At 46.3% G+C, this 27,885-nt stretch overlaps 1 protein-coding gene across 2 annotated transcripts in view; it reads left to right on the top strand.

Moving 5' to 3' along the window:
• The window catches only part of DNAAF9 (dynein axonemal assembly factor 9), a 57,112-nt gene that overhangs the window by 21,248 nt on the left and 7,979 nt on the right, over window positions 1-27,885 (top strand). The window contains exons 6-25 of one of the 2 annotated variants that reach the window (XM_069976326.1): window positions 202-308; window positions 690-767; window positions 1,999-2,097; window positions 2,399-2,454; window positions 5,404-5,539; window positions 7,088-7,169; window positions 7,742-7,778; window positions 9,444-9,531; window positions 11,028-11,104; window positions 11,991-12,035; window positions 12,628-12,673; window positions 13,317-13,428; window positions 13,981-14,051; window positions 16,109-16,159; window positions 16,387-16,474; window positions 16,949-17,052; window positions 18,370-18,516; window positions 18,824-18,915; window positions 22,701-22,802; window positions 23,639-23,756. In XM_069976326.1, coding sequence (XP_069832427.1) covers window positions 202-308; window positions 690-767; window positions 1,999-2,097; window positions 2,399-2,454; window positions 5,404-5,539; window positions 7,088-7,169; window positions 7,742-7,778; window positions 9,444-9,531; window positions 11,028-11,104; window positions 11,991-12,035; window positions 12,628-12,673; window positions 13,317-13,428; window positions 13,981-14,051; window positions 16,109-16,159; window positions 16,387-16,474; window positions 16,949-17,052; window positions 18,370-18,516; window positions 18,824-18,915; window positions 22,701-22,802; window positions 23,639-23,756 — 1,736 coding nt within the window. Of the gene's footprint in view, window positions 1-201; window positions 309-485; window positions 564-689; window positions 768-1,998; window positions 2,098-2,398; window positions 2,455-5,403; window positions 5,540-7,087; window positions 7,170-7,741; window positions 7,779-9,443; window positions 9,532-11,027; window positions 11,105-11,990; window positions 12,036-12,627; window positions 12,674-13,316; window positions 13,429-13,980; window positions 14,052-16,108; window positions 16,160-16,386; window positions 16,475-16,948; window positions 17,053-18,369; window positions 18,517-18,823; window positions 18,916-22,700; window positions 22,803-23,638; window positions 23,757-27,885 lie in introns of those variants that run through there. The other variant, XM_069976327.1, reaches the window with a different exon arrangement.

Here is a 27,885-nt window from a genome sequence, read left to right as displayed (position 1 = left end):
CTACCTGGGTCCATGTCCAGCAGTGGCAGGTTAGTGTATGGTGAACATCTGGATGGCTCTATAGGATGGTTTAGACAATAACCTTACAGTAAATGCACCTGTTAGTCTGACAGCTACATGAGCTGATGACCCTTGGCCTGTAGGTGCAGTGATTCGTCCTGGGGTCCGGAGTGTAACCATTTTCCTGCTTCTCACCTTCAGGTCACCTGCAGACATTCGACATGTTCATAGTGGAGAAGTGGCCCATTGTGCAGGCGTTTGCGTTGGAGGGCATTGGGGGCGGTGGGTTCTTCACCATGAAGTATGAGGTATGTGATATGGTGCGGCCCCTGTCCCCCTGTGTCCAGTGTTGTAGCACTGTGCAGCTGTCCTGTGCCTTATGTGTCTCTACAATGAGCGGCCGCTGACTGCCTCCCTTATAAACTCTCCCTTTCTCTCTCCCCACCCTGCTCTGTTTACTGTGTGTGGTAGGAGGGTGGGGGCAACATGGACACATGGTGCTTTAGACCCAATGTTAGGAGGAGACGGAAGACTACTGTCCCCAGCCTCCTGCTCCGTTGGGGGTAAGAAGTTATGGTGTGTTGTGGCCTGTTGTTCACCACCCAGGGGGCACATTGCATGCAGCACATGCCTAGAGGAGGCTGCATTGTGTGTCCTGTCACATCCCTCAATCTCTCTGTGTCTTACAGCTGATGGACGTCAGCGAGTCTCTGTGGACGGTGTACAGCTCCATGGACCCTGTTTCTCTAGAGTCGCTGCTAATGGAGGTGTGTATACTCTTCATGTGTTTCACACTACATAACATGGGCGGAGCTGCAGTACCAGACACAGCCACATGCATACATGTGGCGCTCTGTCTACTTGAAACTTTTTTTCAACACTGATGACTTCACATTAAGGCACACCAAGTCACTTTACAGGAACATATTGGCCCAGAGCTATCCTGGACAGCTTCCTGTCATTGAGTCCATGCATATCATACAGCACCATGTGGATGCTGACATTTACATAAGGAACTTGGATGCTTGAGAAAAGACAGAAAAATGTGTTAAATACCCTCGTGTCCTGTGTATTTGTCATGTGGCATCACCGTCCGGAATGCCGTCATTTACACGCTATGCATTAACCTAATGTCTGAGCCACAACACATGTATAATAACCAGGTGTATGCCCTGTGAGTTATGGGCAGGCGTGGAGCATGCCGTGTGCCGGCAGGAGTCATAGATCACCATTTTATACATTGCTTCAGGCAAAACACTAAAGAAAATCCCAGTATCCTTACTGGGCATGTGTCACCTAAATTTTCTTTCACTGGTTAGATTCGGATACTAAAAATTGTTCTTTTATTCTAATCTGTTGCTATTTTTATTTTTTTTAATATACATTTTTTTTATTTCACTTTTTGTACATTGTTATAGGGGCTGCCATCTTGCCTAAGCTGTTTTTTAACAGCATTTAGTGACTTGCTTTACAGCAAGACTCATGGTCATAGATGACAATAGACAGACTCTGCCCCCTTGAGATAAATGTGAAACATAACTGAGCGCGCTCTGTGACCTGTGAAGAGGTCATTCCACCCGGAGCTGCTATTGTCTCCTCTCTCTACTGGTGTCACATGACGCTGCAACGCTGTACTGATCACTTTACAAAAGCCTCCTCTTATCACCACAGACAGAACAGGAAGTCTCAGCTTAGTTTTAGCCCCAGTGGTGAGAATAAAAACTGCAAGATATCAGGATTATTTTATAATATCGATAGAAAAATGGAAAATAACAAAAAAAAAAGTCACCAAAAATTCTTAAAAAAAATGTTTAACATAAAAAAGCCAAAGCCAGGAACAAACTATAAACAGGACATAAAGGAAAGACTGAGAATTCTCCTCTTTTCAAAGCCATTCCTGGTTTTGGCTTCAAAAATCTGTCAGATAAATCTCTGTGTAAAGGCCCCCTTAGTCTCATGTTTAGTATGGGCCAATAACCCTTTGTTACTATTTTGCAGGATCTGGTTACATTTCAGCATCAGTGGAGCGGCTTCCTCTCAAACTTTGAGACTGAGATCCCTTTCCTCTTGGAGTTGTCCGAATCGCAAGCAGGAGAGGTAGGAAGAGATGATATGGAGACCCCAGTGATCTTCCTATAGCCTTACATCCGATAACCGAACACCGTACACTGTGATCATGGAGGCCATTTACCTTTCATGGCACCTTGAGCCTAGTGACGGCTTCATATAAGCTGCAATTCCTCCACTGTGTGGAAGGGTTACTGCTATTCTTCCATCCTGTGTACTGTGCGGAGGTTATCAGAATGGGACTCATCTGAAACAATTATAGTGAATGGTTTATCTTATAACAAACCATGTAGATTCTTATAATGCTGAGTAGTCTTTTGTTATTTCACAGCCGTTCAGGAGTTACTTCAGCCACGGGATGCTCTCCAGCCATATCACAGATAACAGGTGGGTGTGCTGCATGTACTGGAGGAATTCACAGAGCAATCTCTGATTACCATTCCTACAGTCTACAGTAATGGCACCTGTCTATAACTACTATAAGGCCTTATGCACACGTTCAGTATTTTTTTCTGGTCCTGAAACAACCCGTGAGAAATTGCGGATTGGACATCCGTATTCCATCCGTATTCCATCCGTATTCCATCCGTTGCTGGACCAGACTTCAACTGAGCAGTGAATGAATGGCAGACCCCCTCTGCGGCATCAGACCCCCTCTGCGGCTGCATCAGACCCCCTCCTGCATCATCAGACCCCCTCCGGCGGCATCAGACCCCCTCCGGCGGCATCATCAGACCTCCTCTGCGGCGGCATCAGACCCCCTCCTGCATCATCAGACCCCCTCTGCGGCATCAGACCCCCTCCTGCGGCTGCATCAGACCCCCTCCTGCGGCGGCATCGGACCGACCCCCTCTGCGGCATCAGACCCCCTCCTGCGGCATCATCAGACCCCTCCTGCGGTAAGGATGCGATCTCCTATGCGATCCTCCTGTGCCGTTCTGCCTTCAGTGCTCTTAATTGATTCATTGATACTTTCCTAACCACATAGTAAACACCAATTTATTGAGCTAATTGGTAATGATGATTGGCAGCTGGGCTACAAAGGTACAAGTACCAATTACCTCAATAAATTGGGGTGTTTACAATCAACACCCCAATTTATTGAGGTAATTGGTACTTGTACCTTTGTAGCCCAGCTGCCAATCATCATTACCAATTAGCTCAATAAATTGGTGTTTACTATGTGGTTAGGAAAGTATCAATGAATCAATTAAGAGCACTGAAGGCAGAACGGCACAGGAGGATCGCATAGGAGATCGCATCCTTACCGCAGGAGGGGTCTGATGATGCCGCAGGAGGGGGTCTGATGCCGCAGAGGGGGTCTGATGATGCAGGAGGGGGTCTGATGCCGCCGCAGAGGAGGTCTGATGATGCCGCCGGAGGGGGTCTGATGCCGCAGAGGGGGTCTGATGCCGCAGAGGGGGTCTGATGATGCAGGAGGGGGTCTGATGCAGCCGCAGGAGGGGGTCTGATGCAGCCGCAGGTTCAGACTGAGGAATTTTCGCGGAAAATGTCCGCGGAATTCCGTCAGCTGTCCGCCCGGAGATCCGGAGAACTATAGATCCCAGCACTTCTATATACTGCTGTGCACAATAGGAGCATGAGTTATCCATATTTTTCTACGGAAATACGGATGCCAAACATGTTGCAATCCGCAAACAATCCGTAGACAATTGATGTCAATGAGAGCATCCGTGAAAAAATCTGGGTCCGCACCCGGTCCGCACTAGGACATGTCCTTTTTTTTTTACGGATTGATTTTCATCCATTTCTGCTACTGATCGTGTGAATAGCCCAATAGACTTCAATGTGCACTAACTCGGATACGGAAATACGGATCCGTAAATTACGGAACGTGTGAATATGGCCTAATACTGCCTCCTGTATACAAGAATATAACTACTATAATACTGTCTCCTATGTACAAGAATATAACTACTATAATACTGCTCCTATATACAAGAATATAACCACTATAATACTGCCTCCTGTATACAAGAATATAACTACTATAATACTGCTCCCTATATACAAGAATATAACTACTATAATACTGCTCCTATGTACAAGAATATAACTACTATAATACTTCTCCTATATACAAGAATATAACTACTATAATACTGCTCCTGTATACAAGAATATAACTACTATAATACTGCTCCTATATACAAGAATATAACTACTATAATACTGCTCCTATATACAAGAATATAACTACTATAATACTGCTCCCTATATACAAGAATATAACTACTATAATACTGCCCCTATATACAAGAATATAACTACTATAATACTGCTCCTATATACAAGAATATAACTACTATAATACTGTCTCCTATATACAAGAATATAACTACTATAATACTGCCTCCTGTATACAAGAATATAACTACTATATTACTGCTCCTATATACAAGAATATAACTACTATAATACTGCTCCTATATACCAGAATATAACTACTATAATACTGCTCCTATATACAAGAATATAACTACTATAATACTGCATCCTGTATACAAGAATATAACTACTATAATACTGCTCCTATGTACAAGAATATAACTACTATAATTGCCAGAGGGAGGAACAGCTGACCCGCACCACCAAACAAAAGTCCAATGTCTATGGATCCACGGATACAAAATGTGCAGGATACACTGCGATATAAATGGCTGGACGCCGGGGGTGCAAGACGATAAGGAAGTAATACGCTGTGTGTAGGATAGATGAAGACAGCACTCACCCGGTACAAGGCAGCTCAGTTTATTCCATGAATCGCAGGTGGCAGGGAGGGACCAGTGCGCGTCCTCACCTCTCCCTCCCTGCCACCTGCGATTCATGGAATAAACTGAGCTGCCTTGTACCGGGTGAGTGCTGTCTTCATCTATCCTACACACAGCGTATAACTACTATAATACTGCTCCTATATACAAGAATATAACTACTATAATACTGCTCCTATATACAAGAATATAACTACTATAATACTGCTCCTATATACCAGAATATAACTACTATAATCTTTCCCTTATATACAAGAATATAGCTACTATAATACTGCTCCTATATACAAGAATATGTGATATGATTGGGATAATACTGAGGCCATACATGGCATGCTGGTTAGATGGATGGGATGGGATGCTATTAGATGTGACTGTAGTCTTACAGTGAATATCTCCCATTATACTGTATGGAGTTAGTGATCTGGCGGTGTACACGTTCCTATGATTGCTGGGTGCTTATACAAGGTTATTAACCTGTATGAGCTCTGAGTCACATGACTAATAGTTGCCTGATCCTTCTCATTGTCTGATCTTCCTGCAGTCCCTGCAGACAACCCTTCGTGCTGTTCGGCAGTCATTCCACCAAAGAGAATTTGAAGCCCGGCAACTTTATATTTCCATCAGAAGGACATCTAGTGAGGAACACGGGTCCTGGAGGCAGTGCGGCCAAGCACATGGTAAAGCACGAGCACTCTCATGTTTTATAGTCATTTACTCATCTGAACCTCATAAAAGAATCTCCGTAAAATGCTAAATCACTGTGTGAATACTTAGCATAACTTACCGTGCACTTATCCTGAGTTACATCCTGCATTATACTCCAGAGCTGCACTCACTATTCTGCTGGTGGAGTCACTGTGTACATACATTACATTACTGATCCTGTACTGATCCTGAGTTACATCCTGTATTATACCCCAGAGCTGCACTCACTATTCTGCTGGTGGAGTCACTGTGTACATACATTACATTACTTATCCTGTACTGATCCTGCATTATACTCCAGAGCTGCACTCACTATTCTGCTGGTGGGGTCACTGTGTACATACATTACTTATCCTTTACTGATCCTGAGTTACATCCTGTATTATACTCCAGAGCTGCACTCACTATTCTGCTGGTGGGATCACTGTGTACATACGTTACATTACTTATCCTGTACTGATCTTGATTTACTCTAGCTTAAGTAGGAGGATAGTGAGTGCAGCTCTGGAGTGTAATACAGGATGTAATTCAGGATAAGTAATGTAATGTAAGTACACAGTGACCCCACCAGCAGAATAGTGAGTGCAGCTCTGGGGTATAATACAGGGTGTAGCTCAGGGTCAGTAATGTAATGTATGTACACAGTGATCCCACCAGCAGAATAGTGAGTGCAGCTCTGGGGTATAATACAGGATGTAACTCAGGATCAGTACAGGATAAGTAATGTAATGTATGTACACAGTGACCCCCCCCCCCAGCAGAATAGTGAGTGCAGCTCTGGGGTATAATACAGGATGTAACTCAGGAGCAGTACAGGATAAGTAATGTAATGTATGTACACAGTGACCCCCCCCCCCCCCCCAGCAGAATAGTGAGTGCAGCTCTGGAGTTTAATACAGGATGTAACTCAGGATCAGTACAGGATAAGTAATGTAATGTATCTACACAGTGACCCCCCCCCCCCAGCAGAATAGTGAGTGCAGCTCTGAAGTATAATACAGGATGTAACTCAGGATCAGTAATGTAATGTATGTACACAGTGACCCCCCCCCCCCCCCAGCAGAATAGTGAGTGCAGCTCTGGGGTATAATACAGGATGTAACTCAGGATCAGTACAGGATAAGTAATGTATGTACACAGTGACACCCCCCCCCCCCCCCCCAGCAAAATAGTGAGTGCAGTGCTGGAGTATAATACAGGATGTAACTCAGGATCAGTACAGTGTAATGTATTTGTGATGATGTGTGCGGTTCCTGTATTCCTGGTATAGAGCAGAGTATACAGCCCTGTGTGTGATAATCTCTTGCGCTCAGTACTGCGTCCTGTGTATGTAGGTGTTAGTGCTGCTCCTTATGTGACCTGTAATTCTCCATTCAGTTACTATGTAAACAAATCATCTCTGGGCTGAGGTTAGGAATAAGCTGCTCTTGTGTAGTAGACAATGCAGACCTTGTTGGTGGTGGATATATATATGTATATTGAGTATTATGTATATACTCACTTTTCCTTTGTATTCACAGGTGGCTCAGTGTGTCTCTCCTAAAGGGCCCCTTGCCTGCTCCAGGACGTACTTCTTTGGGGCCACACATGTCCCTTATCTGGGTAGGTGTACTATTCACTGCACATCTGCCCATTGTGTACATTCATACTGGGAGTCAGGTCACTAGGACCCTCGCCGACACAGGGTCTCTCCTGAATAGAGTACTATAATGGGATGTCATTATAGCTGCATGGCATTGCCGTCCCTGACGCAGCTCCTGGTTGGCATTGGGCACTCTCTGACCTTCACTGTTCTATCTAATCGCTCTGTTACTATATCTGATTACTTATAACTGCAGCCTGGGTCTAATAAGGTGCGTGTGTCCTACCCCAGCAGGCACCATGAAGCAGTGTGGCAGGCATCCTGGCAGCCCTTATAAGCAGCGTATTGTCACCATACAGTCTGCTGGAAACATTTCCTATAATATTTGGCTTCATACCAGCCCCCTCCCATGTAGATTGTATTATTTTTGGATTGACTTGCACACAGATGGAAAGACACAATGCCACAGTCCTGATCTGCAAACCCCCATCTGTAGTATCAGTGTATCATAGTATCCTAGCATACATTGGGTCATCCTATAAGCGTCATTTCTTCATCACATTTATTCACTTTTTTTTCTTTTTAATTCCAGGTTATGACAATGAAGCTCACAAGAAAAACGAGCAGATGTAAGTTCCCCTATAATGATATCTATTTCTATAGCCATGTAATCTCCCTGCCGTGCCCCTACCAGGGTCCAGGCCTTCTAATCCAGCACTATACTGATACTTCATACATAGTGAGATATACTCCAGCTTTCTTCTGTAGGTGTATATTGGATGATGTGAGCTGTATGCTTCTTATATTTACAGAAGAGTAGGATCACTTCATGAACCATTAAAGGGATTATCCAGGATTTGAAAAAGCACAGCTACTTTCTTGCAGAAACAGTGCCACCCTTTGTCCTTGTGTTGTGTGTGGTATTACAATTCAGCTCCATTCACTTTAATGGAACTGAGCTGCAAAAAAAACCCACACCCAAACAGGACAGGAGTGGTGCTGTTTCTGGAGTTAAAAAGACTGTCAGCAGGTTTCTCAGGGGGTCTCGGGAAGCATAATCTAGTGACAGAGAAGCTGAACAGAATGATGTATCACTTACATTGTTCTATGCAGCTGACCCAGAGATATCCTCCTGAATAACATGGACAATAAGTAGTCCTCTCCATTATGTGCATGAGCCCAGTAGTCCTGGATATTCATGAGAAGCAGAAAACTCTGCCCACCAGCTGCTGATTGGCCGTTATCTATCCATGCTGTGTATAGGCAGTCACCTGTCAATCAGCAGCTGGAGCGCGGGGAGAGGGGTGTGACAAGAATCTTATTCTCCTGCATATTAGGAGAACGGCCAAACAGAATGATGTAAGTAATACACCCATCTGTACAGTATTTCTGTCACTAGTCTATGCTTCCCTCATTTAAGCCAGCATAAACCTAGTGACAGATTCCCTTAAAGTGGCCATGTTTTCCTATGCCTGGATAACCTCTTTAAACCTGTACTGTAATATACCTAAACTTTAGACATGTCATGAGAACTTCAGGACCAGGATCCAATCTTTTGACACTTTAGAAAATGAGAGTACCGCTTTAAAGTTGTGGTTTTGTAGAAGCAACATTGAGCAGGGAACTCCTAAGACAGTCCTATAACGTGCTGTGGCTGTGAACGTGTTATGTGGTTGAGGCAACATCTTGTAAAGTAGTATATTGGAGCTGAGGGACACTACAGCAATGAGCGCCCCCGGCAGGGACTGAATAGCCAGATGGAAGTAGTAACAGCTGCTCACAGAGGTTCTCTACTCATCTGTTTAACGCCATATTGTTGACATCTCTAGAATACTGTGTTATGTCTCTGCTTGGTATGTGCTGCTGATGTCCCTGATACGGCCTCCTGCTTGGGCTTGTACCAATGCGTCCTGAAGGGTTATATATCAAGCAGGACCTCTCCATGATAGACGTGCGCGTGGCCCTGGTCTCTCAGTGACATATGCAGCCCCCAAGGATTACCGATCCAGTTACACTAGGATAATGTTACACGAACATCAGCATCACACCTGTCCTTACACCGTGTCACATTGCAGAGCTTTGCATTATGGATATTTCTTATAGTCTCCTTCACACATCAGCTGTAGACTACTGCACTACCAGGCTCAACCACTATTAATGGTACGGCGCTGTGCCTGGCAAATATTTCAGGGGATGTGGTGATGGATCTGTAGTTTGACCCCCACCAATGTGATCTACATAGCACAAGTCTGCCCCAACATCCATGATTTGTGACCCCTGTCTGTCTCTTGCAGCACCCTGCTGTCCCAGATCTACGCTGCTGTGGTGGAGGCCGTGCTCGCAGGAATCGCAAGTTATGTCAAGTGTTCTAGCTTCACCAAGGTACGGGTCACGTTCCCGCTCAGATCACTGTTGGATCCTTCCAGCAATTACATGTTACCTAGGACAGCTGTAAGCGGTGACGTTCAGCTGTCAGTGTATGGTGAGAGTTGTAGTTTCACAACCGCTGGAAAGCAATGTAGCCTCTGCCTCCATGCTGTGCTTGGCATAAGCTCATAGGTGTAGTGGCTGAGGAAACACAGAATCCTCACAGGGTTATGAGAATGTAAAAGTCCTCAAGCCACCCTCTCCGTCACCCGGCTCTTCATGTCTTGTCACGCTGCCGTCACACCTGTGTGATAAAACTGGAATGGTAAAAATGTGTGAACCTTCAGGCTTATTGTGGATCTACGGCCATATAGGAAACAATGATAATGTAAGAGGGAGATTAGTACACGGTATAATGAAAGAGGAGCGGGAGACGTCTCCCAGGGGTGGGGAGGCTGTAAAACAATACTCTATCCAGGAATGATGAGTGGGATTACCCCCTGTAACTAGTATTCTCTGCACCTGCACACAGCGGAAGAGGGGGAGATAGGGATTACAGGAATACAGTATTAGGGCTACCTGTAACTCTGCAGAACAAGTGGTCTCTCGCTAGCCTGGAATGGCTGAAAACAGAGAGCATTAGATTACATTTACCAATGCAGATGACTCCCGTCCACCCTCTCTCACCCCCTGCAGATGACTCCCGTCCACCCTCTCACCCCCTGCAGGCGACTTCCGTCCACCCTCTCTCACCCCCTGCAGATGACTCCCGTCCACCCTCTCTCACCCCCTGCAGGCCACTCCCGTCCACCCTCTCTCACCCCCTGCAGGCGACTCCCGTCCACCCTCTCTCACCCCCTGCAGGCCACTCCCGTCCACCCTCTCTCACCCCCTGCAGGCCACTCCCGTCCACCCTCTCTCACCCCCTGCAGGCCACTCCCGTCCACCCTCTCTCACCCCCTGCAGGCCACTCCCGTCCACCCTCTCTCACCCCCTGCAGGCCACTCCCGTCCACCCTCTCTCATGCCCTGGACGTCTACTGGGCAGGCTGTAGACTTTTCCTGTCCCTTTACCATCTTGCAAACTTCTCTGCCCCCTGATTTCACCAGTACTCCTCCCCCATAATTTTTTGTCCCCTTTCTTAAAGAGAGTCTTTCTGTCTTCCTACACCCCCCCCCCCCCCCCCCCCCCACACACACACACAATATTGTTGTCTCCTTCCATATCCCCACAGCCTCCTCTTGCCCCTCCTCCTGTAGGACGCAGCTCTTGAGAATATAGTGACTGATGCTTCTGTACCCCCACCCCCATATATATTTCATGGTCGGTCAATTCTGCTGAAATCCGCAGGCTCAGACCATGTGTATGGGGGGGCTTCGAGAAGGTGACACTATGTTTGTGCCCCCTCATTATAGATGCATTATTCAGCCTCTTCTGTGTTGTGTTTATACCTGATCAGAGGAAAGCGCGGGCCGACCCTGTGACTTACTGCACGTCTCGTCTTTCCACAGGCAAAGGAAGTGGCGGAGCACAGTCTGTGGATGCTGCTGGACTCCTTTAATCTTGTTCAGATGAAAGCTGCTCTCAGGTCCGTCTGATGTTTTCTCACATTAAACTTCAGGGGCAAAACAAGGCTCTGTAATCCCCCCGAGAGATGGTGCCGAGGCTGTCATTAAGTGAGAAGGGTGACATCAAGAAGCCGGGGTTATAGAGGAGACGTTGCTGATGTCATCGCTGTGAAGGGGGGGGGTCACGATTCCTCTTCTGATCTTGCCTATTCATAGACACCATGTAATACTACTAGGGATGAGCGAATTTATAGTAAAAGGCTATGTTCACATGCTGTAAGAGACCGGCCGTTCCGTGACCCGGTCGGTCTCTGAAAAGATCATCCCATCCGGCCGCAGTGTTCTGATGTTTCTAACTCATATAGCACACAATGAAGCAAGCGGCCGGAGCCGCTCGCTTCATTGTGTGAACTGACAGGTCTTTCTATGGCCGCAGAAAACTGACATGTCAGTTTTATGTCCCGTAAAAGGAGAGGCAATGTGCATACACGTGCAAAGTAAGGCTGTTGCCGATGGCAACAACGGCCGTACTTTTACGTAGTGTGAACATAGCCATACAGTCAGCTTATCTGCTGGCTGCCTTTTAACTCACTGCCGCTTTGTGCCTTTCCTCTCCAGGTGACAGGAAAAGCTGGATCCAGAGTCCTGGGAAACAGGGAGAAGTTTCCCAGGATGGGATCCAGCTTTTCCCAGCACCCAGGGAGGAGCGGCACTGAGTTACAAGGCAGCCGGCTGATGAGCTGCCTGTATTACTGTAAGTTTGCTCATCCTTAGTTACTACTATAAGAATTGATTTGCCAGATGTGCCGTCTGGTGATCGGGGTCTGATCCTATGTGACGTTATAGTATTAGATGACCGCCCTGTTATAGGCCACACTCTGATATGTGCCGGGTCTCTTGTTCTAGGTCCAAAGTATCATTTCAGATTGAAGCTGTGAATAGTCTGGGAAGGTAAGGATTACACGATCTCTCACATCTCAGTCTTGACGTTTGTTTTGAGGGTGTGGTGTTTCTATGTTTAATCTTTCTTATTTACACCCAGAATTTTTTTTTTTTCCTGTTCACACAGCTGAGCGTTTGTTGCAGTGTATTCATTATTATATGCAGCAACAGTGGCCATGGGCACTGCTGGGAATAAACACCACAGGCCTGGCAAGCCCAGTGCATCAGTGACCCCATTGTCCCACCGCATACTAATCTGTAGTACTGTACTGTAAATCATCCCCAAGCACGATGCCAGTTTGTTTAATCCAGTGCTGTTTCTCCAGCACTATGTCATGGCATAGCAGAGAGGAGTAGGTGCTGTCCTGTGATTGGCCAGGCAAGGAGGGAAAGAAAACCCATGTGTGGGGGCACAGCCCAGCTCCGGTCCCATCCGCTGAAATGAAGAGACTGAGAAGTGCAGCATGGAGGAAGGGACTCTATGGGGCTCAGTAACAGCCATGAGACCCCAAAACTCATAACCACTTTAAAGAATCAATGTAGCAGGTTTTTTAAATTGTTTAGTGAGTCCTTTTACAACTTTTTTCCCTCTTTCCTTTAGGATTGTCCCATCGGATCATGATGATAGTGCAGACTTAGTAAAAACTGTAAGTACAACTTCCATTCAGCGGCAGAGATCTGTAACTTATGTCTTAGAGGGTGCTCTTTTAACTCTGAATACCCCTTTAGGCTGGGTTCACACTACGTATATTTCATTCAGTATTGTGGTCCTCATATTGCAACCAAAACCAGGAGTGGATTAAAAACACAGAAAGGATCTGTTCACACAATGTTGAAATTGAGTGGATGGCCGCCATATAACAGTAAATAACGGCCATTATTTCAATATAACAGCCGTTGTTTTAAAATAACAGCAAATATTTGCCATTAAATGGCGGCCATCCACTCAATTACACCATTGTGTGAACAGAGCCTTTCTGTGTTTTTAATCCACTCCTGGTTTTGGTTGCAATATGAGGACCACAATACTGACTGATATATACGTAGTGTGAACCCAGCCTAACCTGGACAGTCAGCTCTCCCCCTCTCTCAGCACTGTGTGTGTATGGGGTCTATAGGAGCTGTAACCTCACTCTTTGCCAAGTCTGCGGGTTCCATTTTGAATTCCACAAGACTTTTGTTTAATTTAAATATATGTATCTAGGTGGCGCTCTCCCCACTTTATTGTATACAGTAGTGATCTTTATGTACTCTCTGCAGTCACTCATTCTTTATATACTTGTCTTCCAGGCCTCCATGACCGTCTATGATATCCCTGACCTGCAAGGCGGAAGAGGAAACTTAGGCTCCATCGTCTTCTCCGAATCTTTCTTGAAGTCGGACATTCTTGTTAGAGACAAAGGTGCCTTATGTCTGTTCGTTATTATAACACTGGTGTTCCCTGCTTGTCCCAGGGTGTGACTATTTACCTTGGTGCTGCCTCTCTCGGGGCGGCTGTGTGCCCCTCTGTTGTTAAGGATGTTTGTGGTATCGGGTGTACATGGCAGCGGGTGGGTGGATACATGAGCTGGGCCTGTACAGACGAAACCACAAGCTGATTATGGGATAACATGGAACAAGTGGGTGGCAATGAGTGGAGATGGGAGGTCCGCAGGTAATGGGAGTGTGTATACATATGTATGTATGTACACACAGCAGCAGGGCAGTGTCATAGCTGCGGCTCGGGGTAGGTATGGTCACCGTACACTGACATAGACATCGAAGTTTCATCACTGTACAGTGAAAAGTTGTTCTGATAACATAAAGTTTTCGAGATTTCTGTTGCTGTTAGCGAAAGGATATGAGAAAACCATACAAGTCTAATACTACTTGCTGCTACTCGATTAGGTTGCAGGTATATAACATTAAGACTCCACACAGTAGGTTACTGACTCGCTCCTCCTCTCTTCCTCAGATGGAGCACTTACATCAGACAGCGATTACATCATCCTGACCGCTGCAGTTCCTCGTATGATGTCATGGCTGGTGAGTACAGAGGCCTATGTAATACAGCTATTATAAGCATATGTGGGGTCATCTGTCTGTAACTTTATCTGTCGGCTGTGATGGGTTTTCAATCCCCAACTCCTTTCTTCTCAGACAATTCAGTGTGCAGGAGCAGGGACTTCTGCCACTTGACAGGTGTCCCTGCTACTCTGTATTTTGCACCATACCCTACCCAGGCTAATTCACATGATTCCTTCCTTTAAGAAGGTTTGTTACATGTTGGAGACCTTGGAGCCTTCTTAAAGGCCCCTTGATACCGTAGGGACACATCATCTCCCCTCCCCCATAATTGTGTTACAGGGGTAATGATGGAATGATAAAGAAAGCCTTCTCTGTCTAACACCTTAGATGATGTGGTAGCATATTCTGACTGTGGTGGTCCCATGTGCCCTTATTAAAGTGAAGTAGCAGTGCCAGAGAGACAGTGGGACCGCCATAGACTGAAGAGTACTGCGCTCAGTTCTTGCCATTGCCCTATTAAAATGTGGGACCCTCAGTGATCAGGAACTATGGGACTTTGGCGACCCCAGTATCAGTCCTTAGTGGGGAAAAAAGACCCTAGGGCTCTTAGGGCCTGTCTGGATGACATTCACTTGTCGTGACACATAGACCTTCTTAACACCTTCTCCATTGCAGTAATTCCCAGTTATGTGAAGGTAAAAAATGGCAGGGATCCTGATCTAAACAGCCAGACCCCTGTTCTGCTATATAAGGTGGGTTTTGTAAAGATGACAAAAAAGGGAGCACAAAGGAGGAAGGAACGGAAATGGAAAGAGTGTTGGATAAATAGGCGCTTCCTTTAAAGGGGCCCTTAACCAAAACTTTTTTTCTTTCAAATCAACTGGTGCCAGAAAGTGACAGAGATTTGTAATGTTCTTCTATTAAAGTAGAAGTCTGGTGAAATTTTTCATTAAAGTATAGTATTGCCCCCCAAAAGTTATATAAATCCCCAATATACACTTATTATGGGAAATGCTTATAAAGTGCTTTTCCCCTGCACTTACTAGTGCATCAAGGCTTCACTTCCTGGATAACATGGTGATGTCACTTCCTGGATAACATGGTGATGTCACTTCCTGGATAAAATGGTAATGTCACTCCCAGAGCTGTGCGGGCTGTGGCTGCTGGAGAGGATGATGGCAGGGGGACACTGAGGGACACAGGACACTGGAGGGACACTGAGCATCCCCCTGCCATCATCCTATCCAGCAGCCACAGTCCCCACAGCTCTGGGAGTCAGGTCGTGACATCACCGTGTTATCCAGGAAGTGACATCACCGTGTTATCCAGGAAGTGACATCACCGTGTTATCCAGGAAGTGACATCGCAGTGTTATCCAGGAAGTGACATCGCAGTGTTATCCAGGAAGTGACATCGCCGTGTTATCCAGGAAGTGACATCACCATGTTATCCAGGAAGTGAAGCCTTGATGCAGTAGTAAGTGCAGGAAAAAAAGGACTATATAAGCATTTCCCGAAATAAGTGTATATTGGGGATTTGTATAACTTTTGGGGGGGCAATACAATACTTTCATAAACAATTTTGCTGGACTTCTACTTTTAAGAAATCACAAGTCTTCCCAGCTGCTGTATGTCCTGCAGGAAGTGGTGTATTCTTTCCAGTCTGGAGAGCTGGAGAGGTTTTCTATGGGGATTTGCTACTGCTCTGGACAGTTCCTGACATGGACAGAGAGTGGCAGCAGAGAGCACAGTGTCGGACTGGAAAGAATACACCACTAACTGCGAGACATACAGCAGCTGATAACTACTGGAAGACTGGAGATTTTTTAAATTGAAGTAAGTTACTAATCTCTGGCACCAGTCGATTTTGAAAAGAAAAAGAAAAAATGGTGGACGATCACTTTAATTGACGTAGGATTGAATGACTGCGTGTGTGTGTGTGTGTGTATATATATATATATATATATATATATATATATATATATATATATATATATATATATATATATATATATATATATACTTATTTATTTATTTATTTATTTATTTAAATTTATTTTATTTTTACCTTTTTAGGTGGAAGAGAATGAAGTCAAACTGTCTGAGAAAGCTGTGAATACTGTGAAGGTGGGTATAAGCGTCCCATTGAATCGTATGGTCGCATGGTCTCTGTCTCACTGCGGCCTCAGCTTGAGTTTATAGTCTCTGAATGAAAGCGAGAGTGTTTCCATTTAGCAGCATCGGACAGAGCTGTTGGTGACAGTGCTAATATGTAACCTATTAGGTGTAATGGCCAGCTGTATAACACACATCCATGATACATATTCTAACCGGTCACTACTATCTGTTTGCAGGAGCAGGAATCCTTTCTTGGCAGCTTCCTGTCCGGCGGTGATGGGGCGTACATGTGTTCCAGTAGCCAGCACGTAGCCCCTGAAGAAGGTAATGCTGTGTTTTATATACTGTGTATATACATCCTTGTGACTGCACAGGCGTCTGCCATTCATACCTATACCCCCACAGTGATTCCCTGACCCTGGATGTTTAAAGGGGATATCCACGATTAGAATAACACAGCTACTTTCTGGCAAAAACAACACCACCTCTGTCCTCAGGTTGTCTGTGGTATTACAATTTGGCTCCTTTTACTGAGCTGCAATACCACACCTAAACTGAGGGCAGGAGAGGTTCTGTTTCTGGAAGAAAGCAGCTATGTTTTTCCTATGCCTGGATAGCCCTATACAGGAGCAAGTATTGGCTGTCCGCAGGATAGGGGATACATGTATAATCAAATGAGTGGAGCTGCAGTGTATCTTCCTGGCCACAGATCCATTCCCTTCTATAGGATTGCTGGTGATAAACCAGATGTCCATTTATGCCCCATTCAAGCTTTATGATTGTTTCTATTTTTCTCAGGTAAATTGTACTTCTTCTCTGATGGCGTCCTGTTTGTTCATCCGAATTACGGAAGCGTCTCCATATCCAGGAGTCACATGACCAACGCAAAGTTTTATGACGGTGTAAGTACCATGGAATAGGGGGCGCTTCTCATTATCTAAATGGGGCCTTTAATTTCAGTCGGGTGGCCGGTCCTCTGGGGGTCGGGGGGGGGGGGGGGGGGTGGTCCTCTTGGGGTCGGGGGGGCCGGTCCTCTTGGGGTCGGGGGGGCCGGTCCTCTTGGGGTCGGGTGGACGGTCCTCTTGGGGTCGGGTGTTGTTGAGTGATCGTCTTAGTTAGATGGAGGTCCTCTCCTATGGATATATACATAAGTCACACAGGGGGATATGGTGTAGGAGAACTGTATGGGAATTCCCTGGGGTAACCTTAGACCAGTCTCCGGTGTGTAACCCTCTTGCAGTGACTTCTCCTCAGAGCCGCTGTGGCCATGCTGCCAGTTCTTTAGCACCCATCATAAACATCTCTCCGCTTCTTGCTCCGGTTCCTCAGTTCCTGGTCCTAGACAGAAAGCTGAATAATAGGAAATGACTATTCGCTCCGTGCAGAAAGTGAACAATAGCAGTCATGTGTTTTATCCGTCCTGCGGTATTCTCCAGATTATATTATCGCTGACCTTCCTGCTATTGTCAGGGCTGGTGATTCTAGTCGGGGCACCGTGCCAACCCTGAACTCCAACAACCCAAGTACAAGCTCCTTGGGTGTGGTAGTCACAGTTTTCATGGACTGTAGCTTATATAGCACCAACATATGAACAGAGCTGTACAGAGATTGTCACCACATCAGCTCGGCACATATAAGGTCACAATCCCATCCCCCCTATCTCAGACACATAGGGGCCAGCTGACCTGTCAGTCTGTGGAAGGAAGCTGGAGAAACCAGAGGAAACGCATATAAGATATGAGCAGAGAATAACTTTCTCATCCAGCTTTCCTGCCAAGATGGAGCGACACAACTGTCCGGTCACACTGTAAGGGAGCCAGGAATTTCCTCCAAATCTCAGAGGAAGGGATCGTCACTCTTTATAAGTCTTCAGAGCAACATCCCAGGGGAATCCATTACACTTCTGGTATCAATAAGCCCCAATAGGGGTCAGATTGTAGGTGTCATCATAGACATGGAAGAAGTATATACATGGACTTAATACAGGGTATACATTACATGAGTATTCTCCAGCTGTTGCAGAACTCCCACCATGCCCTAATAGCAATCATAGGCGGCCCACGGCCTAAAAGTTTTATGTAAAAGTAAACATTTATGTCCCTTGGCATGTGGTGATATAAAAACTATTTGAAAACTGCATCAATATGGCATCACAGTAATCATACCAACCCATAGAATAAAGGAAACCTGTCTGACATGTCATTTCTTTCCCTCTGCAGGACTCCAGCAGTGCCGCCGCCGTCCTGCTCATTGACTATAAAGCGTCCCTCCTCCCCCACCTGCCCCTGCATTTCATCACTCCCGGAAACTTCATTGCATTCGCACTTTTCCCAAAATCCAAGAGCTACCGAGGCTTCTACTCCCAGGTGATATATGAGGTCTGGGGGGTTATATCATGTGCCATACCTGGTCAGAGGGGGGGGGGGGTGGAATGATGGACTGTGATCACTATGTGAGTGCCATAGTCAGGTCTCCACTATCTGCTATATCAGACTATCTTGGGGGAGTGTTCCATTGTTAGACGAAGGGGTTAAATGGGGTCATCTAACGTCATTATCTCTTTGTGTGTTGGTTCCAGATTAGGATCCCTCCATAGAGATGTGTGTGGGTCCTCCTCCATTATATACATTGGGATCCCGCTCCCATGCTGATGGCTCTTGTTGTTTCCTCTAGGTGCTGAAAACGTGGCAGGGGCAGATGGAGAGTTCTGGAATATCCCTGCAGCTCACTCAGGAACAGCAGCTCTCCGAGGAGCAAAGGAAGATGTAAGTAAGACGTGTACATCCACCCTAACATTCCCCATATGTCATATATATAGACCGTGACTGGTCTGGTTCTGGTTAGAGAACTCTAAGCACATTCTAATGCTATACACCTCTCAGCTGTGCCCTACACTCAGTATATGTTCTGCGTATAGCAATGATAACTGGAGGACATCACATCTGTATAGACAAAGCATCCTCCGCCAGGGGGCGCTCAATACGAGTGGATTTCTACAGATCTCATTGAACTCAATGCGGTCTATAAAGCCTCGCTAATGGCTGTGATGAGTGTGTCTCTGGAGCATATATGAATGCAAAAAACTTATTTACCTTAATGTATTGCTCAGAGTACCGATAGACTAATTGGTAAAATGTAGGTAACGCATTGAGATGGTGATGTGAATGGGCACAGACTCTCAAACCATTTTATAGGTTGTTTACAGTAAATCTTGTAATTCCAGTTTTGGCCATTAGATGTCGCTGTTCTCTCCACCTATAATGATGCTTGTTGTTCCAGTTTTGGCCATTAGATGTCACTATTTTGTCAGCTTCTAATACTTGGTATAGATATAGCCAACAAAACACAGTAATCACTGAACTCAAGGAGAACAGCGAAAAAAAATTATTCCAATGAAGTACTCAATCAAGAGTCTCCACTGATGCCCCCCAAAAAATATAAATATGCAAAACAAGAGTCCGTGGAGCCTCAGTTACGAGTCTCAAAACACGGGATAGCCAGATATCTCTAGCCTGTTGCCAACGGGGTGCCTCCATGATGGGGAGAGCACCACACCACCCCGATAAATAACCCCTTAAGTCCCACTCGGTTGCGAGTATTGGAACATAGTTAGGGAAACAACAGGGTGGCCCCTTTTGTCAGTGTCTAACTCAAGGTGCGAGTAGTCATATGACAAGGGCTTGCCAGGGCAGGCCTCCATCCACAGACAGCCGTTTCGGGGTATTTGCCCCTCGTCAGTGTGGGGTAGGATTCTGGCTAGTTGGGGCAATGACAAATCAACCAACAAAACACAGTAATCACTGAACTCAAGGAGAACAGCGAAATTTTTTTTTATTGGCAACAGGCTAGAGATATCTGGCTATCCCGTGTTTTGAGACTCTTAACTGAGGCTCCACGGACTCTTGTTTTGCATATTGGTATAGATATAGTAGACTCCTAAGAAGTTGGACAATATAAAGTAATTTTGTGAAATATAAAATAGACAATGTAAAATAGACTTAATATAAACAATTGATTTCTGACTACCAGTTAATGAGACACGTTAGATCACCATAATGGAGGCTAAACTGTAGCTATAATAAAGCATAGTAAACATAAAAAATTAGATAAAATGTGTAATCTCAATTAGAAGCTGATGCCGGTCCTTTTTAAGTATATGAAGTACAGGCTCTGCTGGATCCTGGCATGACCAGACTTAAAGGGGTATTCCAGGGAAAATCTATAAATTAGCAATGGAAAGGGTTAACCAAGGTTAACCCTTTCCTAATATACTTACCTGTCCGTTTTTGGCCCCCCAAGGAGATCTCCGGTCCGGTCACGTGATGGTCCGGGCTGCGACTCGCGGATCCTCTTCTTCCGGTTCGGTGACGTCACCATAGCGGGCCGGCGTCGGCTCTCCTATTAGCAGCAGAGCACTAAACCCTGACTGGCTTGGTAGCGTGTAGCCAATCAGGGTTCAGTGCTCTGTGTCCCTGCTGTACCAAGTTAGCCGGGTGCTGATGTCCCCGGCCCCCCTCCTTCATGTATTATCACCCCGATCTCTCCCCCGGCCCTCTGTATAATTACCCCGATCTCTCCCCCGGCCCCCCTCCTTCATGTATTATCACCCCGATCTCTCCCCCGGCCCTCTGTATAATCACCCCGATCTCTCCCCCGGCCCCCCTCCTTCCTGTGTATACAGTCCTATTCAAAGATCGCTCAGCCCCCGGTGTAACTGCTGCCTGCGCTGGCCCCGATCTCCGCACCTGTACTCAGCTGACAGGCGCTGTGTACGAAGCAAGGAAGAAATCTCTCCTGCACTCACTTACACAGCGCCTGTCAGCTGAGTACAGGTGCGGAGATCGGGGCCAGCGCAGGCAGCAGTTACACCGGGGGCTGAGCGATCTTTGAATAGGACTGTATACACAGGAAGGAGGGGGGCCGGGGGAGAGATCGGGGTGATTATACAGAGGGCCGGGGGAGAGATCGGGGTGATAATACATGAAGGAGGGGGGCCGGGGGAAAGATTTGAAGCCAGAAATGGATTTGAAAAGAGGAGAAATCTCAGGCTTTCCTTTATGACCTGATCTCTGTTTATAGTCTGCTTCTAGCTTTGGCTTCAAATCTTTGGCCGATAATCTGTCAGATAATCTTTCTGTGTAAATGGACCCTGAGTCCTCAGTATTAAACTACCAGATAACATGAAGCTTTATGATAATGTAGGGAAATCTTTTATACCCAGCGACTGACATCACCCACAACTGTGCCAAGGCAGAGCCTTACATTGATATCTACAGTATAGACTGCTTGATCTCCTCACTGTATAGACTGCTTGATCTCCTCACAGTATAGACTGCTTGATCTCCTCACAGTATAGACTGCTTGATCTCCTCACAGTATAGACTGCTTGATCTCCTCACTGTATAGACTGCTTGATCTCCTCACTGTATAGACTGCTTGATCTCCTCACTGTATAGACTGCTTGATCTCCTCACTGTATAGAGTGCTTGATCTCCTCACTGTATAGACTGCTTGATCTCCTCACAGTATAGACTGCTTGATCTCCTCACAGTATAGAGTGCTTGATCTCCTCACTGTATAGACAGCTTGATCTCCTCACTGTATAGACAGCTTGATCTCCTCACTGTATAGACAGCTTGATCTCCTCACTGTATAGACAGCTTGATCTCCTCACTGTATAGACTGCTTGATCTCCTCACTGTATAGACAGCTTGATCTCCTCACTGTATAGAGTGCTTGATCTCCTCACAGTATAGAGTGCTTGATCTCCTCACTGTATAGACTGCTTGATCTATACCCGGTACGCTATGGGATGGAACGGGGATGTCTATCATTCATCTGTATACGTGTGTGTAGTGCCTGTGGGGGGAGAAACTGGATGTTCATAGTGAGGGCGGCAGAAGTCCTGTGGCAGGTTCCTCAACTAAATTTTCCAAGGGGGGGGGGGTTCCTAATGGTCTATGGTTAAACTGACACAGGGTGTTGTGTGACACGACAGAAATAATGAGGTGTGCACATGTGCAAGTTACTTTGTTTGTTTTTGTTAGTTGGGAGGAAAATGTAGAAAATGGTGGATTCATTGCAGCCACTGCTAACATCTCCTTGTGGGTATAGGGCATACCTTGTATTGGATATCAACTGTACCTCTACTGTTTGTATTTGTTAATGTACCATGCATTGAAGTATATGTTCAATGTGTCTTTCATGCCTGTCTATACTGCAATGAAAATGTCAATAAAAAATTATCTGATTTAAAAAAAAAAAGACTGCTTGATCTCCTCACTGTATAGACTGCTTGATCTCCTCACTGTATAGACTGCTTGATCTCCTCACTGTATAGACTGCTTGATCTCCTCACTGTATAGACTGCTTGATCTCCTCACTGTATAGACTGCTTGATCTCCTCACTGTATAGACTGCTTGACCCCTGGGGAATGACATGTTAGTCCGTACATCTCCCATTTTCTGGCCTGTGCTGTTATGTGGTGTCTGTCATTATATTGTTGGTTTGGCGTCTGACCAGATGTTTGGTTTCTTGTCTCTTTTCTAGTTACTTGAATATGCAGAGTCTCTATGAGACATTGTCCTACTCCAGCAATGAAAGATGGAGCCACCGAAAACCGATCCCCACCAACCTCCCAGGCCTGGAGAGGTAAAGTATAGAGCTGTATGATACATCACACCATCTATATCCTCCGTATAGTTCTGTGGGGTCACCTCTATGCATGTGGCTAGATCTGGATTCATTTACGCCAGCAGTCTCCAACCTATGACCCTCCAGCTGCTGCAGAATTACGACTCCCAACATGCATGGCGTTGTAGTCTTGTCATAGGTTGCAGACCACTGATAGAGAGGCTGCAATATCCAGATACCTCTTGTCTAGATTCATCTATGACAGTAGTTTCCAGCCTGTTGCTCTCCAGCTGCTGCTGAACTACGTCTCCCAGCATGCCTTAACCACAAAGGCTGAATGTCATTGATCTATGAAGTGATCTCTGTCCAGGATTAGAAGAACATGGCCAAAAACAGCACCACCCCGTCCTCAGGTTATGTGTGGTATTACAACCCACACACAATTCATTTCAACGGAACTGCGCTGCAATACCACACACAAACAGAGGAGAAGAGAGGCGCTGTTTGGAAGAACACAACCATGTTTTTCTAATCCTCAATAACCCCTTTTGTATTCTTTAGATTCTCTTTTTTGCTGTGACTAGAAACAAAGGAGGAGCGTATGTTCAGCCATGATGGATTTGCGTTTCTTCTTGCTAGAGAAGAAGGTTTTATACAACCAAATTCACATGTAGCAGATTGTAAGACCTTCAGCAACACATGGCTAGACCTGCATCCATAGTAGGAAGCGGTCAGCTCACAGAGGATTGTGTATACTAGATGCAGCTGTAACAGACCCTCAGCTGTGAGAAGGTTGAAGCCCAGTGTGCGGTTCACATCCTGTATACTCACCTGAATGTTGTCTGTGTCTTCAGCTTCTTGCAGCACCTGGCGGTCAGCAGCGTGAGCCGAGAACCCGTCCCTAGAATACATCTGCCGTCACTGCTGCAGCACCCGGAGACCATCGCCGGGAACCAAGCGCACAACGACAAGGTGATCACTGGGCATTGCTTTTTAATTGGGAAAACAAGGTGATCAAAAGTCTAGTTGGGTATAGGGTATTTCCCTTTAGTATATGTCTTTCACCCTGCAGGGTCCATGCCGATCACCACTGGTGGAACCTATTGTGTATGGATCAGATGTCAGCAAGAGGTTAAAGGGGTAGTTCACAAAAAGATTTGTAATTTACTTCTATTAACCCTTTAAGGACGGGGCCCATTTTCGTTTTTGCGTTTTCAGTTTTTCCTCCTTGTGTTTAAAAGGCCATAGCACTTGCATTTTTCCACCTAGAGACCCACATGAGCCCTTATTTTCTGCGTCACTAACTGTACTTTGCAATGACAGGCTGAATTTTTGCATAAAGTTTACTGCGAAACCAGAAAAAAATTCAAAGTGTGGTGAAATTGAAAAAAAAAAACGCATTTCTTTTATTTGGGGGGTATGTGTTTTTACGCCATTCGCCCTGGGGTAAAACTGACTTGTTATGCATGTTCCTCAAGTCGTTACGATTAAAACGATATATAACATGTATAACTTATATTGTATCTGATGGCCTGTAAAAAATTCAAACCGTTGTTAACAAATATACGTTCCTTAAAACCGCTCCATTCCCAGGCTTATAGCGCTTTTATCCTTTGGTCTATGGGGCTGTGTGAGGTGTCATTTTTTGCGCCATGATGTGTTCTTTCTATCGGTACCTTGATGGCGCATATACAACTTTTTGATCGCTTTTTATTAAATTTTTTCTGGATTTGATGCGACCAAAAATGCGCAATTTAGCATTTTGGGATTTTTTTGCGCTGACGCCGTTTACCGTACGAGATCAGGAATGTGATTAATAGTTCAGGCGATTACGTGCGCGGCGATACTAAATATGTTTATTTATTTGTTTACTTTTATTTAACCCCTTAGTGACCGCCGATACGGCTTTCTACGGCGGTCACTAATGGGCCTTATTCTGCTGCCATCAGCTTTTTACGGCGATGGCAGAGAATAAGGCTGCGGGGCCGGGACGGCCCCCACCCCATCCCCCCGGCTACCGGAGGTAGCTGAGGGGTTGGGGCAGTGTGTGGGGTCCGTCCCGGCCCCCCCCCCTTACCGACGATCGCCGCTATTAACGTTATAGCGGCGGCCGTCGGTAAAGGGGATTACCGGTGCGGCCGCCACCTTTCATCTCCCCCCGCCGTGAATCTACGGCGGGGGGAGATGAAATAAGTGTATATCAGACCCCAGATCAGACCCCCCTAGTGCCCCGATAACTAACCCCCCTCCCCCGGCGGCCATCATTTCCAAGATGGCCGCCGCAATCGCTGTGAACCGACTAACGTCGGTTCACAGCGATTAAAAAGTTAAAATGAATGAAAGCCCCATGCTCTCCGCCACCGGAGGTAGCGGAGAGCATGGGGCAGTCATCGGGGACCCCCCTGTGGGGTCCCGGTACAAGCGATCAGCGGTATATACTATATACCGCTGATCGCTTGTACCATGTGCTCCTGGCACTTTTTATCCCCTGTCACCATAAATGATTGGTGACAGGGGATAAAAAGTGATGTCCCCCCACCCCCCAAGTCGCCCCCCACCCCCCCTGTCACCCCCCCTGTCACCCCCGTCCCCGAGTCACCCTCCCTTCCCCATATACTTACCGGATCCACGGAGCTCCTTCCTCCTCGACGTCCTGGCTGGTTATGAAGTGCGCATGCGCTTCACAACCAGCCAAGCTCTGAAAATTTAAAGTGACAGAGACCAATTTGGTCTCTGTCACTGAACTATGATTACTGTGATAGAAAATATCACAGTAATCATAGTAATACAGTGAAAATGAATGTATAAAGTACAAAAAGTGACAAACATACAAAAAAATAAAACACACACTTTTTATTATAGTAATAATTGCAGTTTACTCCCAAATTACCCCTAACCCCTCCCCAGATTACCCGTAACCACCGCACGTTACCCGTAACCACCGCACGTTACCCGTAACCACCGCACGTTGCCCGTAACCACCGCACGTTGCCCATAACCACCGCACGTTGCCCGTAACAACCGCACGTTGCCCGTAACAACCGCACGTTGCCCGTAACCACCGCACGTTGCCCGTAACCACCGCACGTTGCCCGTAACCACCGCAAATTGCCAGTGACCCCCTCCAGATTGCCCGTAACCACCCCAAATTACATGTACCCACCCCAGATTACCTATAAGCACTTCAGTTTATCAGTAACAATCCCAGATTGTCTGTAACCCTTCCAGGTTGCACATAACCCCCCCAGGTTCCCCGTAATCATGCCAGATTACATGTAACCCCCCCCAGATTGCACGTAACCACCGCGCGTTGCCTCTGACCACGCCACGATGCCTCTGACCACGCCACGATGCCTCTGACCACGCCACGATGCCTCTGACCACGCCACGTCGCCTCTGACCACGCCACGTCGCCTCTGACCACCGCACGTCGCCTCTGACCACCGCACGTCGCCTCTGACCACCGCACGTCGCCTCTGACCACCACACGTCGCCTCTGACCACCCCAAATTGCCAATGACCCCCTCCAGATTGCGGTGCCCATGTCAGATTACAGGTACCCACCCCAGATTGCCTATAAGAACTTCAGTTTATCCATAACCACCCCACATTGCCCGTAACCACCCCACGTTGCCCGTAACCACCCCAGATTGTCTGTAAGCACAGCAGGTTGCCCGTAACCACCCCACGTTGCCCGTATCCACCCCAGATTGTCTGTAAGCACAGCAGGTTGCCCGTAACCACCCCACGTTGCCCGTATCCACCCCAGATTGTCTGTAAGCACAGCAGGTTGCCCGTAACCACCCCACGTTGCCCGTATCCACCCCAGATTGTCTGTAAGCACTGCAGGTTGCCCGTAACCACCCCACGTTTCCCGTAACCATCCCAGATTGTCTGTAAGCACAGCAGGTTGCCCGTAACCAGCCCACGTTGCCCGTTACCAGCCCACGTTGCCTGTAACCAGCCCACGTTGCCTGTAACCAGCCCACGTTGCCTGTAACCAGCCCACGTTGTCTGTAACCAGCCCACGTTGCCTGTAACCACCCCACGTTGCCGTAACCACAGCAGGTTGCCCGTGACCACCACACGTTGCCCATAACCACCACACGTTGCCCGTAACCACCCCGCGTTGCCTGTAACCACCCCACGTTGCCTGTAACCACAGCAGGTTGCCCGTGACAACCCCATGTTGTCCGTAACCACCCCAGATTACCTGTAACCACCCCTGGTTGCCCATAACCACCCCACATTACCTGTAATTTCATTTTTTTTATTTTATTTTAGTAACTGCGCTATTCTAATAACCATTAATAGCTGCGGTTTTGCTCCTGTAAATTGGCGCTCCTTCCCTTCTGAGCCCTGCTGTGTGCCCATACAGTGGTTTATGCCCACATATGAGGTACCGTTTTACTCAGGAGAACCTGCGTTACAGATTTTGGGGTGAATTTTCTCTCCTGTTCCTCGTCAAATTGAGAAATTTCAAACTAAACCAACATATTATTGGAAAAATTCGAGTTTTTCATTTTTACTGGCCAATTTTGAATACTTTCCTCTAATACCTGTGGGGTAAAAATGGTCACCACACACCAAGATGAATTCTTTGAGGGGTGCTCTTTCCAAAATGTGGTGACTTTTGGGGGGAATCTATTCTGCTGACACTACAGGGGCTCAGCAAACGCACCTGGCGCTCAGAAACATCTTCAGAAAAATCTGCACTGAAAATGCTAATTGGCGCTCCTTCCCTTCTGAGCCCGGCTGTGTGCCCATACAGTGGTTTATGCCCACATATGGGGTACTGTTCTACTCAGGAGAACCTGCTTTACATATATTGGGGTGACATTTCTCTCCTGTTCCTCGTGAAATTGAGAAATTTCAAACTAAAGGAACATATTATTGGAAAAATTCGAGTTTTTCATTTTTACTGTCTACTTTTGAATATTTTCCTCAAACACCTGTGGGGTCAAAATGCTCACCACACCCCAATATGAATTCTTTGAGGGGTGCACTTTCCAAAATGGAGTGACTTATTGGGAGATTTTACTCTGTGGACACTACAGGGGCTCTGCAAACGCACCTGGCACTCGGAAACTTCTTCAGCAAA

The sequence above is a fragment of the Dendropsophus ebraccatus genome, chromosome 7 (genome assembly GCF_027789765.1).
Source record: "Dendropsophus ebraccatus isolate aDenEbr1 chromosome 7, aDenEbr1.pat, whole genome shotgun sequence".
Taxonomy (NCBI): Eukaryota; Metazoa; Chordata; class Amphibia; order Anura; family Hylidae; genus Dendropsophus; species Dendropsophus ebraccatus.
Note: the sequence above shows the minus strand (reverse complement) of the source record. Positions and strands in the feature narration are given on the sequence as shown.